We start from the raw sequence: 15,919 nt of genomic DNA on the forward strand, positions 1-15,919 counted from the left end.
TATATATATAAACTCATTTAACTCACAATAAGCACAAGTGATACTTACATACCACCATTACCCTATTACATCCATTCCTCAGATAAAAAAATTTGAGACACAGAGAGGTTAAAGGACTTGTTCAACTATTAAGAGACAGGTGGGATTTTTTTTTTTTTTTTTACTTTTTTGTTGTATAGTATAACATATACAAAGCAAAGAAATAAAAAAGCAATAATTTTCAAAGCACTCGTCAACAAGTAGTTACAGGACAGATCCCCGAGTTTATCATGGGCTACCATACGATCCTCTCAGATTTTTCCTTCTAGTTGCTCAAGAATATAGGAGGCTAGAGGGCTTAAATATTTTTTTTATCACCACAATCTTCTTTTTTTTTATCACCACTAAAAGATATATCAATGTAATGATTCAGCACCATATTCATTTGTTAAATCCCGTCTTCTCTGTATAACTCCAGCATCAGAGACAGGTGGGATTTGAATCCAAAGTTCCAGAGTGATCTTAGCCACAAGTGTACACAATTGCTATTTCAGCAGGTAGTGAGTTTCCGCCTATCAAGTGGACCCTTCTGTTGACCAGTGGTTCCTCAAGTTAGCAACATACAAGGTTCACCACAGAAGGGAATTTAGAGGGTTACTACTTTGTCCCATCTGGGGGCCTGGTACAGGGTCTCACCTGGAAGCGGTGGTGGAACTGGAACCAGAGCCCAGGTGTCCCAGCCGAGTACCTGCTCCCCTCCCAGCCATGCCTGCCCTTTCCCGGTGTCCGCCTGCAGATGCCTGTCCCAGCCGGGTCTGGTATCTGCCAGGATTGGGGCTGTAGAGAAGGGGCCTGTTTGTGGCAGAAAGCCCAGGCATCTGCCTCAGCTTCTGTCCATCCTTCCTGTTTACAGACAAAAATCTCAGTTTATTCCCAGATTTTACAGGTACGGAAATCAGGGCTCAGATGGGTTAAATAGCTTAACCTGCTGAGGTCATCCAGCAGGGTTAGTGCTGCTCAAGTGAAATCAACATTCACTCATTCACTCATTCATTTATTCATTCATTCAGCAAAGCAGAACCTACTGTATAGCAGGCACTGGTCGTACAGAGAAATTCATAGTCCTGGCCCTCCAGGGGACATGACATTGCCCTGCAGCAGGATAGGTGTCACGAGAGGAAGATGCCCCAAAAGAATACCTAACCCGGCCGGTTCAGGGAGGGGGAATCAGGAACGACTTCTCAGAGGAGGTGACACCATGGCTAAATCTTAAAGGATGACTGGAGTTAGGCAGAGAAGGGGAAAAGGATACTGAAGAACCAGCATGTGCAAAAGCAAGAAGGTAAGAGAGAGCTCACTGTCTTCAGAGAACCACAGGCTGTTCAGGATTGCTGGGGCACGTGTGGGGAAGGCAGAGGGCATGGAATCACGATTGTGGCCATTTATTGAGCGCTTACTGTGTGCCAGTGTTTGGGTTTGCTAATGCTGCCAGAACGCAGTATACCAGAAATGGATCGGCTTTTACAAAGGGGATTTATTAAGTTACAAATTTACAGTTCTAAAACCATGAGAATATCCAAATTAAGGCATCACCAGGAGGGTACCCTCACTCAAAAAAGGCCGATCGTGTCCAAGGTTTTTGTCAGATTAGAAGGCACATGGTGATGTCTCCTGAACCTTCTCTCCTGGGTTGGTTTCCAAAACGGTCTCTCATCTCCTGTGAGTCCTTCTGGCTTCTTCTGGGGCCTTTCCTCTCTCCAAGCATCTGTGGGTCCTCTCTTAGCTTCTCTGGGGCAAGCTCTGAATTTCATCTCTTAGCATCTCCAGGGGCATTTTCTGTCTTCAGGCGTCTCTCTCCCCCGTGTCCTTTATTTGGTTTCATCTCTCTTAAAGGACTCCAGCAAGTGAATTAAGACCCCTCCTTGAATGGGTGGGGTCACATGTCCATGAAAACAACCTCATCAAAAGGTCCCACCCCAAAGCAGGTCTGTACCCACAAGTTTGGATTAAAAGAACATGGCTTCTCTGGAGTACATAACAGATTCAGACCAGCGTAGCCAGGCACGATGCTGAGCCCTATCTCGACAACTCTCTGAGTTATATGCTTTTAGTATCAACATTTACTGATAGGGAAACCTAGGTACAGAGAGGTCAGTTAACTTGTTGAAGATCACATAGGTAATGAGTACCAAGGAATGGACCAAGAAACACTTGAAATTAGCTTCAGGCCACGTGGTGGCCCCTGTAAACCTGATGTTTGTGGAACAGGGGTCTCCCGTCTGCTGCTGCCTCCACTGATTGCCTGCTCCTCCCCATGGCTCTATTTCCTCCCGCAGGTGGAAGGACAGTCCAGAGCGCATGTCATCGCCCAGGAACTGCTGTCATCAGAGAAAGCGTGAGTCCCCAGGCAGCTGCCTGTGGCCTTGAACTTGTAAACAAAACATCACCCCTCCAGGGCTTATGCAGGATGGAAATTAATGCAGACTCAACCCTCTTTCCCTCTGCAGATATGTGGAGATGCTCCAGCACTTACATCTGGTGAGTTAATCATTTTAATTGTCCGAAACTAATTGCCCTTTTACAAGGCCGTGATATAAGAGGCAGAAAAGCAATGAGGAGACAGAGGTGAATTCCATTAACAGAGGCTTTGGCAGCAGGCAAGCATTCACCCAGGCTTTTCAGGAAGTCTGTCTCCTGGTTAATGTATAGCACTGTTTGCTGCAGGTTTGCCTCCCTGCTTGGGTGTGGGGTATATGTATTTGGGGACGTGCTGAGATTCCTGGAAGGATGTTTGTGGTTTCCTCAGCTCTTTGGTTGAGGAAGGTGGGAGGAAGGCAGCTGAGGTGGTTCTGGGCCATGGTGGTGTGTGTGAGTTCCTGTTACAGGTTTGTGTACCTGTACACGTGTGTGTTATATGTTCAGGTCTGAAGGTGGTGCGTTTGCACAACGAAAGCAGATGGGAGTAGGCAAGAGATATTTTTCCCATCCCCCCAGAATTGGGGGAATAAGGCCTGAACTAGTGGTGAGAGAGAAGGAAAGAAAGGCCAGACTCAGGGACTGACTGGATAAATGGACAGTATGACCACCTCTGGGTACAGCCACCCTTCGTGACTCAGAGACTGCCCGTAAAGTCTTCCTCTGCAATTGATTTGATTCTGTTCAACAAATGTGTTTTAAACACTTGTTGAAAATGGAGGACCAGACAGGTTTCTTTTCCAGGAGTTGTCTAGGAGTGGTTGGTGGGCTCAAGGAATCTGGGAAAGCTTCTCTGAGGAGGTGACATTTGGGTCATCTCAAAGGGGGCAGTAAGGAAGAAGGGCCCTCAGGCAGAGGGAGCTGCAAAGACATGGAGATGTGGAGAGCAGGTGGACTCTGCTACCTCAGGCCCTGTGACCGCTCCCTGCTCCCCTGAGCTCTCTAAGCCATTTGCAGTCTAGGCGAACAGTTTAGCATTTGATTCTAGCCTGCTTTGTATTTCATAGAATGTCAGAGCCAGGAGTGTCCATGCTGGTGTACATGGAGGTGTGTTATGGAGGCTCCGATGGGTGACTCGGCCAGGAGAGCCAGGAGGAACCCCTGGGTCTCCTAACCCCCAGCCCAATGTTCTCACACGTGAATCCTGCATCCCCAACTGCCTTTGGAGCAATTAGGTCAGGGCCTATCTCTGCACCAGAGTATCCAGAAGCAATCCAGGCCTCTCACTAAATCCAGCTGATGTCCATGTCAGTAGCTTCACCCTGAAATCGCATCCCACATGAGCAGACAGCACCCGGGTCCCAGAGAGGACAGGGCACTGCTGTGGCCCTGCACTCCCAGCCCCTCATTTTTGCCCTTCACAAAATGTGGATTATTAAACTCAAAAACCCTCAGGTATAAAATGTACCAGCCACTCCCGCTTCGCGCCTAAAAGATCTTTTTAGCAAGGGCAGGAAGTGTCACTCTCCCATTTTTTCCTCTTTCTCACTTGCTCCTGAGCTGCCAGCATGACAGAGGGGCTGGGCCTTTTTTGTTTTATGACTTTGTTAAGAGGGTTTTAACTAGGAAACTTCCATCTGTGATTGTGCTGCTTCCTGCCAGTTGGAAAGATGCTGAAGCTGTTAGTAATCCATAAAAATATCCTGAGGAGGGGAGAAAACAGAGAGAGAGAGAGAGAGAGAGAGAGAGAGAGAGAGAGAGAGAGAAAGAAACAGCTCATAAAAATCACAACTCATAACCTAGTTGCGGGAAATAGCGGTCTGGGGCTATTTTTATGATGTCAGTGCTTAAGACCATAGAGTGGCTGAAATCCCCCAAATGTGACCCCAAGTCCTAGCCAAGGGTGCTAGTGAACAGACTCATAAACTTTGGGACATTTTCCACTGCTCCCCAACCTCGGATTTATCCATGGTGGTTAAGGTTGGCAGGTTAGAGCTCCGAATTTCTCCTTAGAGATTTGATGCTATTGAAACCCCACGACTCCCCAGGGACCGGGCAAGGTGGACTTTGCATTCCAAGCCTCTCGGCTGGAAAGCCTCCTGGCTCTTTATGCTGTGTTGGGGCTGTGTGATGCTTTGACCTCTGCATTTGAAATTCAACGCTGGGCTTGGTAAAAGGTAGATAGCATTAACTCAGCGGTCACCCAAATTTAAATCCTATTGGTCAAGATCCTGTTTGTTTGTTTGTTTTATAACCTCTTAACCAAGACTACTTTTTTACATTTTTAAAGAGTTGAAGGTGGGGAAAGCAAAGAAGAATATGAGACTGAGACCGTATGTGGCCCACAAAACCTAAAATATTTACTGTCTTGCCCTTTACAGAGAGAGTTCTTTGACTTCTGGTTTAAAGGCTTCCAGCCATAAATACATTCATCTGTCTGTGTGACCCATCACTCACCTGTCCGTCTAGCTAGGTATTCGCACACTCTCTGTCCTTTCGTCTGTCCATGCACCTAATGGCACTTCCATTGCCCATCCATTCCCTAACCCATCTATCACTCAGTTATCTGTCTGTCCATCAGTCTGTCCCTCCATCCATCCGTCCATACAGACATACATTTATCTATCTTACCCATTTCTTCTGGATGGAATGTCTTACGGGTATTTCCAGTGTCCTAAGCACTGATCTAGGCCTTGGAGCCCCAAAGATGAATAAGGCCCAGGACCTGCCCTTAAGTAGGTCTCTCTTTTGGGGGAGGTGGGGCTGGAGATAAAGAGGAGAAATTGACATGTGAACAGAACAGTTAAGCTCCTCTGTGGTTAGTATAATTGCACAACTGTAGTTTTGTGCAAAATCTGCAGGAGCATGGAGGGAAGAGAGAGACCGGTTTCCCTGGGAGTATCCATCCAGGAAGGTTCACCCGAAGAAGTGCCATTGAGATGGACTTTGAAGCAGTTCACCGGGCCAGGGCCACGATGGAGCTGGGCAGGGTGGTCAACATGGGCAGCGGTTCCCAGGCCTGAGAGGACACAGTGTGGTTGCAGAATGGTACCTTGTCACATACGGTTAGAATATCGATGACTTTGGAAAGAGAAGTTGGAGGCAGAATCAGAGATCAAGTGATTGGTCCAAAAACAAGGCTAGGACCCAGTTGAGAAGTCCCTAAAATGCCAGGCTGAGGAGCATATGTGTTCCTTATATAGAGTGAATAGTTAAGTTTTTTGTTGTTATTGGAATTTTGAGATCTGTTCACACGTCACACAGACCCATCAGAAGTGTACGATCGGTGGCTCACCATATCACCACATAGTTGTGCATACATCAGCTTGAACAGATGTGGCTCTTGGGTACCTTCAAGCCTCTGTTTTCTCACTTAAAAAATCTCTCTCCCAGCAGCAGCAGAAAATTCCTACCATGGGTCACCCCTTTGGGCTGAGGCATTGAACGCCTGTTCAGAAGCCATTGTGCTCACTGGGAGAGGTAACTCTGGAAGCTATTGTCACTGTCCCATGCCCCAGGATAATTTTCCTCACCCAAGAGGCCCTCCCCTGACCTGACTTCTGTCCACCTCTCTGACATCACCGTCTAACACTATCTTCTTAACTCACTTTAGCCACTCTGGCCTTACTGTTTCATCCTTCCCATCTCACAGCTTTCTTACCTGCTCTTTCCTCTGACTGGAATGTCCAACCCCGGATATTCTCAAAGCCATTTCCTTCTCTCCTCAGGTCTCGACTCAAATGGTACCTCCTCAAATAAGTGGCACTGCAAAACTCAGTGTCATAAAACAGCCATTTTATTATGCTCACAGATTCTCAGACAAGACCCAGTGGAGACAGCTTGTCTCAGCTCTGCAATGTGTGGGTGACTCAAGGACTAGGAGCTGGAATCACCTGGAAGTGCCCCCTTCCCTCACTGGCTGCTGGCCAGAGCCCGTGGTCACTCTGCATGGGCCAGTTTGGGATTCCTCACAGCAAGGGGGCTGGGTTCCAAGAGCAAGTATTCCAAGAGACAGCAAGGAGGAGATACATGGCATTTTTATGACCTAGTCTCTGAAGTCAAGAAGCACCTCTTCCACTGTACTGTATGGGTCAAAGCAGTCACCCAGGCTCCAGGGGAAGGGCCGTAATTTCCACCGTTCAGTGCCAGGAATGTCAAGTCACATTGCATAAAGAGCATGTAAGATAGGTAATATCGTTGTGCCATTTTGAAAAATACAATCTACCATTGAAGTCTTTCCTGATGATTCTGTGTCAATTAGGAATTGTGTTTGACTGCTAGTAACAAAGACCCAGTTATGATGGCTTAAATCATTTAAGGATTATTCTCTTGTATGAAAGAAATCTTAAAGTAGGAGGTCTGGGTCAAGTTTGGCAGCTCCACTAAGTCTCAGGAAACAGGGTTCTAGCTATCTTTCTTCTGCTTCCATTTCTGAGTTTCCTTATGAATGCAGGGTGGCTGCTGCAGTCCTGCCATCACTTTTTGTGTCCCAGGCAGAAGGAAGAGAGAAAAGTTCCACTTGACAACTTCTACTTACGTCTCATTGGACTCTCCTAGATGCAAGGAATGCTGGTCAGCTGCAGGCCAACTGATCTAATTTAGGCTTGGCTGAGTAGAGTTGCTTCTTGTGTGTTTATTTCGGGGCCCAGGCTGAAGAGGCAGCAGCTACCTGAGGAAAGTTCTTCCCCTGATGATAACAGGAGAGCAAATGGAAACACTACGTGGTTTCTAAGATTCATACTCACAACCAGCACATCATTACTCCTACCTATATCCCATTATTAGCCACAACCAGTACCTTGGCAAGGCAAGGGACAAGAAGAGGCTCTCCCTGCCCTGTCCCCAGCCCCCCTACCCCCACCCCCCACCCCCAGCGATGAGGCCATAGCAAGGGTGTGGATGCAAGGAGGGTGAAAAATTGTAGCTGTAATTCTCTCTTCCACACTGTCTCTCACACTTCATTTTGTTTTCTTCGTAGCACTTTTCACTATTTAAAATCATCTCATTTATATATTTGTTTACTTATTATGTCATATTTTCATTTTCATTTTCATTCGTCAAGATACTTTCTGATTCCCCCTTAGAATTTCTTCTTTGACCCGTGGATAAGAAGTATGTTGCTCACTTTCCAAATATTTGTGGATTCCCCAAATTTCCTTCTGTCTTGATTTCTAATTTAATTCCATTGTGGTCAGAGAACTCTTTCAGTAGTTTCAATGCTTCTAAATTTACTGAGACTTGTTTTACATCCTAGCATATGGTCTATCCTGAAGAATGTTTACATGCGCTTGAAAAGAATGTGTATCTGCTCTTGCAGGGTAGAGGGTTCTGTAGATGTTAGTTAGTTTAAATGGGTAGAAAGCATTGTTTGAGTTTTCTATATCCTTGCTAATTTTTCTCTGGTTGTTCTGTCCTCTATTGAGGTTAGGGTATTGAAGTCTCTGTTATTGTGAAATTGTGTATCTTTCCCGTAAGTTGTCATTTTTCACATCATGTATTTTGGGGCTCTGTTGTTCGGTGCTTGTTTACCATCTGGCTTCCTCACTAAACTCAGCTCCTTGAGGGCCAACAACTTGATTGTCTCCCTGTTCCCAGTGGCTTGTGATGCCTGGTACAAAGTTGGTACTCAGTAAACATTTGTTGAATTAGTGAGTGTTAGAATGAGTCATTGCAGCAGTCTTACTTTATTCATTCGAAAATATTTCTTGAGGTCCCCTCCTGCGTGCCAGGCACAGTTTGTGTACTCATAAGCACATCAGTGAACAACAGAGGGGAGATCCCTGCAAATCTAGAGAGGGAGACAGACATAAAAAGGAACGATATTGATCCACTGATGGGGGACATACAGAATTATAGAGGTTCAGGGAGGCTCCTGACCCAGTCTTTTGGGGATCAGAGGATTCCCAGAGGAATGCATGTTTGAGCTGAGACTTTAAGATAAGGAGGAGTTAGCCAATTGGGGCTACATTGAGGAAGGATTGTTGTGGCAATGGGGTCCGTATGTGCAAAGGCCCAGAGGCTGGTTAAAGAATGGTGTGTTTGAAAACTGAAGGAAATGCAGCCTGGCTGGAGAGGGAGAGCAGTGAGGGGCAAAGCAGGGAGAGCCTTGCAAGCTGGGTTTGGGGTTTGGACTTGATCCTCAAGGAGACTGTGGGGAGGCTGTTGGGTGATCCTGGCGAGAGGGATAGCAGACTGGAGTTAGAGGAAGGCAGTGGGAAGGGAGTGCTACAGGCAGATTTGAGGACTGTGGTGACAGAGGAAAAGGTCCAGACTAACCCCAGATTTCTGCCTTGCCGATTCACTGAGGTGGCGAGTATTAGGGGAAAGAGGAGGGCATCAGGCTAGGTTTGGGGGAAGATGATGAGTATAATGTAATCTTGCTAAGTGTGCGGGGCTTTTAGAAAAGGTACCTGAGTGGTCAGTGGTCTTTAGGGCATGGATGTGAATCGAAAGTGGTCAATGTAGAGATGTTACCTGAAGCTGCAGGAGTGGGTGGAGCATCCCCAGGGAGATACAGGGTGAGGAGAGAGCTCTCTCTACACTGCCGGGGAAACATGTGCACCTCAGTACTGCTGGGTTTTGATAAAGGGGCTGAAGGGACATGGGGGGGGGTGTGTGGGAAGGAAACAGGTACAGAAATGCAAACTGGTAGCTTTGTGGAACTTCCCTGCATGCATTCCACAGATAGCACCAGCCCTCCTTGCTTTCTGGTGGTAGCCACGTGAAAGGGTGTCAGCAGAGCCCCAAGATAGAGCCAGACTTCTCAGGATGCCCCGAGAGGGAGGAAGCGTGTTAAAAAGTTCTCCTTTATCACTGTGTAGAAGTTTAATTTGGCTGTGGCTTTAGTGCTGACATGATTGAGACAAACTTAGAATCTGGAGTGCCTCTGCTATTAGTACTTTCATGAGTTTATCTAAATTGGTGTATTATCAATTTGGCCTCTCCAGTCCCCTCTTTCCTCACCCAGATAACTCTCACTTCTTATTAAAGTCCATGCCAGATGTGCTATTGCTATGGGAAAGGCAGAGAGCATTTGTTGAGCTCCTGTTGTATACTTGGCACTTTGCACACATTATCTCATTTAATTGCACATAACATGTGCTCAATAAATATTTCTAAGATCATTGAGCCAGTCTAAACATGAGACTTAGACCGAGATCACACTGCCAGTGACTCCAGTGCCCTGAGAATAGGAGGAGGTGAATACATGTGGAATAGTCTAGTTAGGTGATAGAGGAGTCCTAGGAGGGAGGAATCAGTGTGAGCTTGAGGAATGAGGTCAAGGAAGGCTTCCTGTAGGAGGTGGTATTGTGATGGGGATTGATGGTTGGAAAATAGGGGCAGCAGTAATAACTAACTATGCTAAGGGCTCCTGAGGGCAAGGGCTCAGGAAGTGGCTAGAGGCCAGTCTTCAGGCCTGGAATGGCATGCCCCAAGGTATTTCAAAACAAATTTATTGGATTTGAGGACTTGAACAGGACGTAGTGGAGGTGGTTTAGAGAAAGTTGGTCTCTTGGGGCGGGTGGAAGGGGGCAATGCTGGGGGACCAGAAGGCTAATGCAGACCATTCCCCAAGACAGCCTCATATGCTGGAGAGGTTGATGTGGAGCCTAGGTGAGCTGTATTCCTCAAGGGCTAGAGACCATGCCTGTCTCTCACCTGTACCCACATCTCCGCAGATGGTATTAGTAAATAATTTTTGAGTAGGGAAGAACCTGTTTCTGTTTCTAATCTTTACTGGGCTGTTCCTAGCTGAGGTGAGCATATTGATGTTTGGGGGAAATCAGAGGGAAGCATGTACCTCATTCAAGATGAGGAAATGTGCTTTATTTCCACTTGAACTGTTCAGAAGGTGAGCTCCCATTTGGAGGTATGCATGCAGCAGCGGTTGAGGAGATCTCAATAGAAGATATTCCTATTCCAGGCATGAGGGATCTTCCCCTCTTTATTTTCATATAGTCCAGGAAAAAAATTACTTTGTGACTTTGAAAAAGTCTCTTCATCCTTAATCCCTCAGTTTTCCCATCCTGAAAAGTTTGGGATAAGCCCAGAGCAATGACACAGAGAAAAAACGCTTAGAAAGCTGTGGTTCTCAAAGGGTGGTGCCTATTCCAACAGCATCTGTACTATGTGGTAACCTGTGAGAAATGCAAGTTATCCAGCTCTGTCCAAGACCTATGGAATCCCAGATGGGGTCTAGCAATCTTTTAATAAGCCTGGCAGTGATTCTGATGCCTGGTCAACTTTGAGAACCACTAAGTGGATGCTGTGGCGAGGCTGCAGCAGAAAGGGGGACTAGTTTGAATGGCAGTCAAGGAGTCTCCCTTGGCTCTGAGGTCAGAGGAAAGCATGGAACTGTTTGGAACAGAGGTGAAAGCAGTGGGGAATCCTTACTCTCCTCATTCCTCCAGGGGCCTCAGAGAACTGTTTTTCTTTTCTTTAATTTTCATGTAGGTTACATGCAACCAAATGCTCGAATCACAAGTGTACAGCTTGAGTTTTTATAAACTACGTATACATTTGTAACCACCCTACCCAGATAGAACTTCTCCATCATCCAGTAAGGTTCTTCGGTGCCTTGTCCCAATTAGTCACCCCTTCCCAGAGGTGACCGCTGTTTTGATTTCTACCACCATTGATCAGTTTAGCTGGTTCTTGAACTTCATGTGAATGGAATTTTGAAGTATGTACTCTTTTGTATCCATTTCTGTAGCTTGACATAATGTCTGTGAGATTCATCCAGGTTTCCATGTATATCAGTTTTTCTTTTTATGGGTATACTGTGGTTTGTTTATCTGTCCTGTTATTGGGTGTTTGGGTGATTTCCATTTTGGACTATTATGAATAAACTGCTATGACTGTTCCTATGTATGTGTCTTAGGGAACGTGTGCCCTCATTTCTCCTCGTTGCATACCTAGGAATGGAACTGTAGGGCCATAGGTAAGCATAGATTTAGCTTTGTTAGAAACTGCCAGAGTTTTCCAAAGAGGCTGAAGCAATATGTGCATTTCTACTCCCAGTGTGTAAGAATAACCGTTAATCCCCAACCTTGCTAACCCTTCATATGCCAGTCTTTTTAATCATGGCCATTCTGGTGATTTGGAAGGGATTTGTCATTATGGTTTTAATTTACATTTTCCTGATGAGGAATGAAATCGAGTATCTTTCCTTCTGTTAACTACTGCATTTGGAAATACTCTTTGAACAGAATCTTTTGCTTAGTTTTATAATTGGGATATCTGTCTATTTCTTATTGATTTGTAATTCCTTATATATTCTAGATTCAAGTCCATTCTCAGATACGTGTATTGTGAATAATTTCCCAGTTGGCGGCCTCCCGACTTACCTTTTTTGAAGCATCTTTATTGAGATATTACTTATTTACCGTGCAGTCCACCCATTTAAAGTGTACAATTCTCTGGTTTTTATTGTGTTCACAGAGCTGTGCAATCTTTCTGCATTCAAAAAATAAAACATTTTCATCACTCCAGAAAGGAACTCCACATCCCTTCGTCATCACACCCCCTTTCCTAGAAAGTTGCCATACCTCCAGCCCTAGGCGGCCACCAATCTAGCTTCTGTTTCTACAGGATTTGTCTTTTCTGGATATTTCTTATAAGTGGAATCATACAGCATGTGGTCCTTTGTAACTGTTTCTTTCATTTAGCATGTGTTCAGGATTCATCCGTGTTGCAGCAAGTATCAATACTTCATTCTCTTCAGGGCCAGATAATATTCCGTTGTATGGGTGCACTACATTTTATGTTATCCGTTCATCAGTTGATAGATATTTGGGTGGTTTTGACTTTTTGACTATTATGAAAATGCTGCGGTGGACGTTCTTGTAGCAGTGTTTGTGTGGATATATATTTTCATTTCTCTGTGGTAGATATCTACTTGTGGAATTGGTGAGTCCTGTGGTAATTCTTTAAGGAACTGCCAGACTATTTTCCAAAGTGGCTGAACCATTTTACATTCTCGTCAGGAAGGACAGAATGGCAGTCAAGGAGTCTCCCTTGGCTCTGAGGGCCTTGTTATTTCTTTTTTATTATATCCATTCTAGTGGGTATGAAATAGTATCTCCTTGTAATTTTGATTTGCGTTTCCCTAATGACTAATGATGTTGGGCATCTCTTCATGTGTTTATTGGCCATTTGTATATCTTCTTTGGTGAAATGTCTGTTCAGATGTTTGCCCATTTTTTGTTTTTGAGGTGAAATTCACACAGCCTAAACTTTTTTTTTCTTTTTGAATTTCAAAGTACTTTTTAACAATTAGTTATAGAACACATTTTCAAAGTTTGGTGTGGGTTACAGTTTTACAATTTCAGGTTTTTCCTTCTGGCTGCTCCAGGACGCTGTAGACTAAAAAAGAAATATCAATATAATGATTCAGAAGTTGTACTCATTTGTTAAATTTTAACTTCTCTGTTATGAGTCCTTCTCCTCCTTTGAACCTACTTCCAATCTTTTTTTTTTAAGATTTAAAATTCTTTATTCTTTAATGTAGTGCATGATTACATTAAATTTTTTTCATCATGTAGCTGTGCGTTTATCATCACAATCGACTTTTTTGTGAAAATTAATATATATACAAAAACCAATAAATTTCAAAGCACATCGCAACAATTAACTATAGAACAGATTTCTCTGCTATGCACATAAGCTTCACAAGAGCAAGTCTCCAGATCAAGGGACACATGGCCTAAAATAAAACATTTTGAAGCCAACAATCAGTGGCATTTAGTGCATTCACAGTGTTATAAAACCACCACCTCTGTCTGGTTCCAAAATATTTTAATCACCCCAAAATAAAACCCCATTCCCATGAAGCAGCCACTCCCATTCCCCCTTCTTGTCAGACTGTGGCAACCCCAATCTGCTTTCTGTTTCTATAGATTTACCTATTCTGGGTATTTCATATATGTGAAAATATACACCATGTGACCTTTTGTGTATAGCTTCTTTCTCTTGAGAAACTGGGTAGCTGTTTCTTTTCTTTCCTTCTTTTAAGGTTCTTCCATGTTACAACATGTTATAACTCTCTCCTCGGGACTTGGCACAGGGTGGGTACTCAGAAGATATTTGTTGGGTGACTAAGAGAATGTGTGCTGGGTATCTTGTCTCCTCCTTCCTGTTAGTTACTTTCACACCGCTGTGCTACCATCACCACCATCCATTACCAAAACATTTCCGTCACTCCAAATAAGAACTCTGTACATTTCAAGTCTAACTTCCTAGTCCCTTTCCCCACCTTATCCCCTGGTAACCTGTATTCTAGATTCTGACTCTCTGTGTTTGCTTACTCTAATTATTTCATATCAAAGAGAACATAGAATATCTGTCTGGTTGTATCTTGTTTATTTCACTCAATGTGTTGTCTTCAAATTTCATCCATGTTGTTGCATGCATCAGAACTTCGTTACTGCTTATGACTGCGTAATACCCCATCATGTTTATATACCATGTTTCCTTTGTCCATTCATCTGTTGATAGTCCTTTGGGTTGTTTCCACCTTTGCCTATGATGGATAATGCTGCTACGAACACTCATGGACCATTATTCATTTGAGTACATCTTTTCAGTTCTTTTGGGCATATACCCAGGAGTGGAATTAGTAGGTCATGTTAGAATTCTGTTAGACTTTCTGAGGAACCAAACCTTTGCTCATTTTTTACTTTTTTTTTTTTCATTTTTAATCTTTTCATTGTTAAGTTATAAGAGTTATTTATATATTCTGGATACTAGGCCTTTATCAGATATATAGAGATATATACTAGACCCTTATCAGAAATATTTACAAGTATTTTCTCCCGTTCTGTGGGTTTTCTTTTCACCTTCTCGATAGTGTCACCCACAGACACATGCTCACCCATGGTACCCAAACCATACTCAGATTCTGAGTCTGTCTTCCAGCTCTGGGCCTTCGCACATGCTATTCCCTCCATTTGGAACACTCTCCCTCTTCTCTCAGTTTAGATGGTGCCTCCCTGGCAGGCTTTCCACAGCCAAGTCAGGTCCTCCTTTTCCGACGTGCCTCACCCCCTGTGCTTCCCCCATCACACACTTAGCCCTGTGTTGAGATCATCTTTTTACTTATTTCTTTTCCTCCAGATTGCAAACTCTCTGAGGCAGAACTGGGTCTCTCCTGCTCCTGCTCTCTCCTTGGGGCTTAGCACAGGGTGGGTGCTCAGAGAATAGTTGTTGAGTAACTAAGGGGATGAAGGCTGGGTATCTTTTGCCTCCTTCTTCGTTTTGAAGTGGATGCCAGGACCCCCAGGTGCCATGAGTGGTCAGAATTATTGAGACAGCATAAACCTTTCAGGAAGTGGCGGATGGTCCAGCTGGCCCACGCTTCCAGCTGATGCCTGGGTTTTGAGAGCGGATGTTTGTGGCGATTCTGATTATGCTCCAATTTTTAGAATGAGTCATATTGGCGATGGCTGTCCTGCCCATGGGGATCGAGTCGCTTGGGTGAGAATTAATTACAGATGAGAAAAAAGGTTTCAGAGCAATTAATATCTAACTCCTTGGAGTGTGATGCAGACAAAACCATCAGTCTTGTCTTTGCTTGTCCTTCCTTTTATCTCTCTCTCTCTTCAGCTGGGTGGCTGCGGTGCTCTGAGTTACAGGGCTCTGGGCCAGGCTCCCCTGTGACCTATTCTCCTTGTTTGCTAAATAAGGATCGTGTGGCCAGTCAGTCAGCAAACAGTCGAAATCACCTTCTCTAGGTTGCACGCTGTGCTGGACTTTAGAAACTTAGGAGGAAACAGAACATATGAGTTCCCTGTCCTGAAGATGTTGTATTGAAAATATGATTACAACTAGCATGTGGACAGCACTTTATAGTCTATAAGGCAGTTTTACTCATCAAGATGATCCTTTCAGCAATCTCATGTGTTGTTGGTGGTGCCGTGATTCCCATTCTACAGATGAGGGAGACTGAGGCACAAACTGAGGACAACTTGCCATAAGACACTTAAACCTCAGGCAGATTAGATGAGAGACTATGTTGAAAGTCTTCTGCCAATTAACTGCCCAAGCAAGAGGGAGTATGTCCTTATCAGGACCCAGGGCATCTTCTTTCTTTCTCTGGGATGCCAGAGCTGAGAAGACCCTGCAGAGCTGTAAGCCTGGGTCCTAAGCATGGAGACTCACAAGGAAAGAGTGGGAGAGCCCACCTGTCCCAGGTCAGCAGAGAAAACCTTTACTCCAGGTTCAGAATGACCCAGTGGTCCCAGAACCAGCTATGAGTAGAATAAGAGTTAAATTCCATCTCCCTCTACCTACCCTCCCCACCAGTTCTCACTTGTAACTCCTGCTTTCTCCACCCTCTGAAACATGCTTTCAGGAAAGGCTCGGTAACTCATGTGCAATGAGATTTGGTTTCTGAGTATAGCTCAAGGACACATGTGCCTTGAGCTCAGAGAATCCATTCATAGATTCAAGATCCAGCACCTAAGAATTTCTGACCTTCCTGATGAGGCTGAACTTGTCCCAAGATCTTCATATTGCACTGGACTGG

The 15,919-nt window shown here is 44.6% G+C and overlaps 1 protein-coding gene across 3 annotated transcripts in view; it reads left to right on the plus strand.

Annotated features, from left to right (window-relative positions):
• Positions 1-15,919, plus strand: part of FGD5 (FYVE, RhoGEF and PH domain containing 5) — a 147,343-nt gene that overhangs the window by 84,638 nt on the left and 46,786 nt on the right. For all 3 annotated transcript variants that reach the window (XM_077116435.1, XM_077116436.1, XM_077116437.1), the window contains exons 4-5: positions 2,316-2,374; positions 2,487-2,517. In XM_077116435.1, the coding sequence (XP_076972550.1) occupies positions 2,316-2,374; positions 2,487-2,517 (90 nt within the window). The remainder of the gene's footprint in view (positions 1-2,315; positions 2,375-2,486; positions 2,518-15,919) is intronic.

This window comes from Tamandua tetradactyla, chromosome 9, assembly GCF_023851605.1.
Source record: "Tamandua tetradactyla isolate mTamTet1 chromosome 9, mTamTet1.pri, whole genome shotgun sequence".
NCBI lineage: Eukaryota > Metazoa > Chordata > Mammalia > Pilosa > Myrmecophagidae > Tamandua > Tamandua tetradactyla.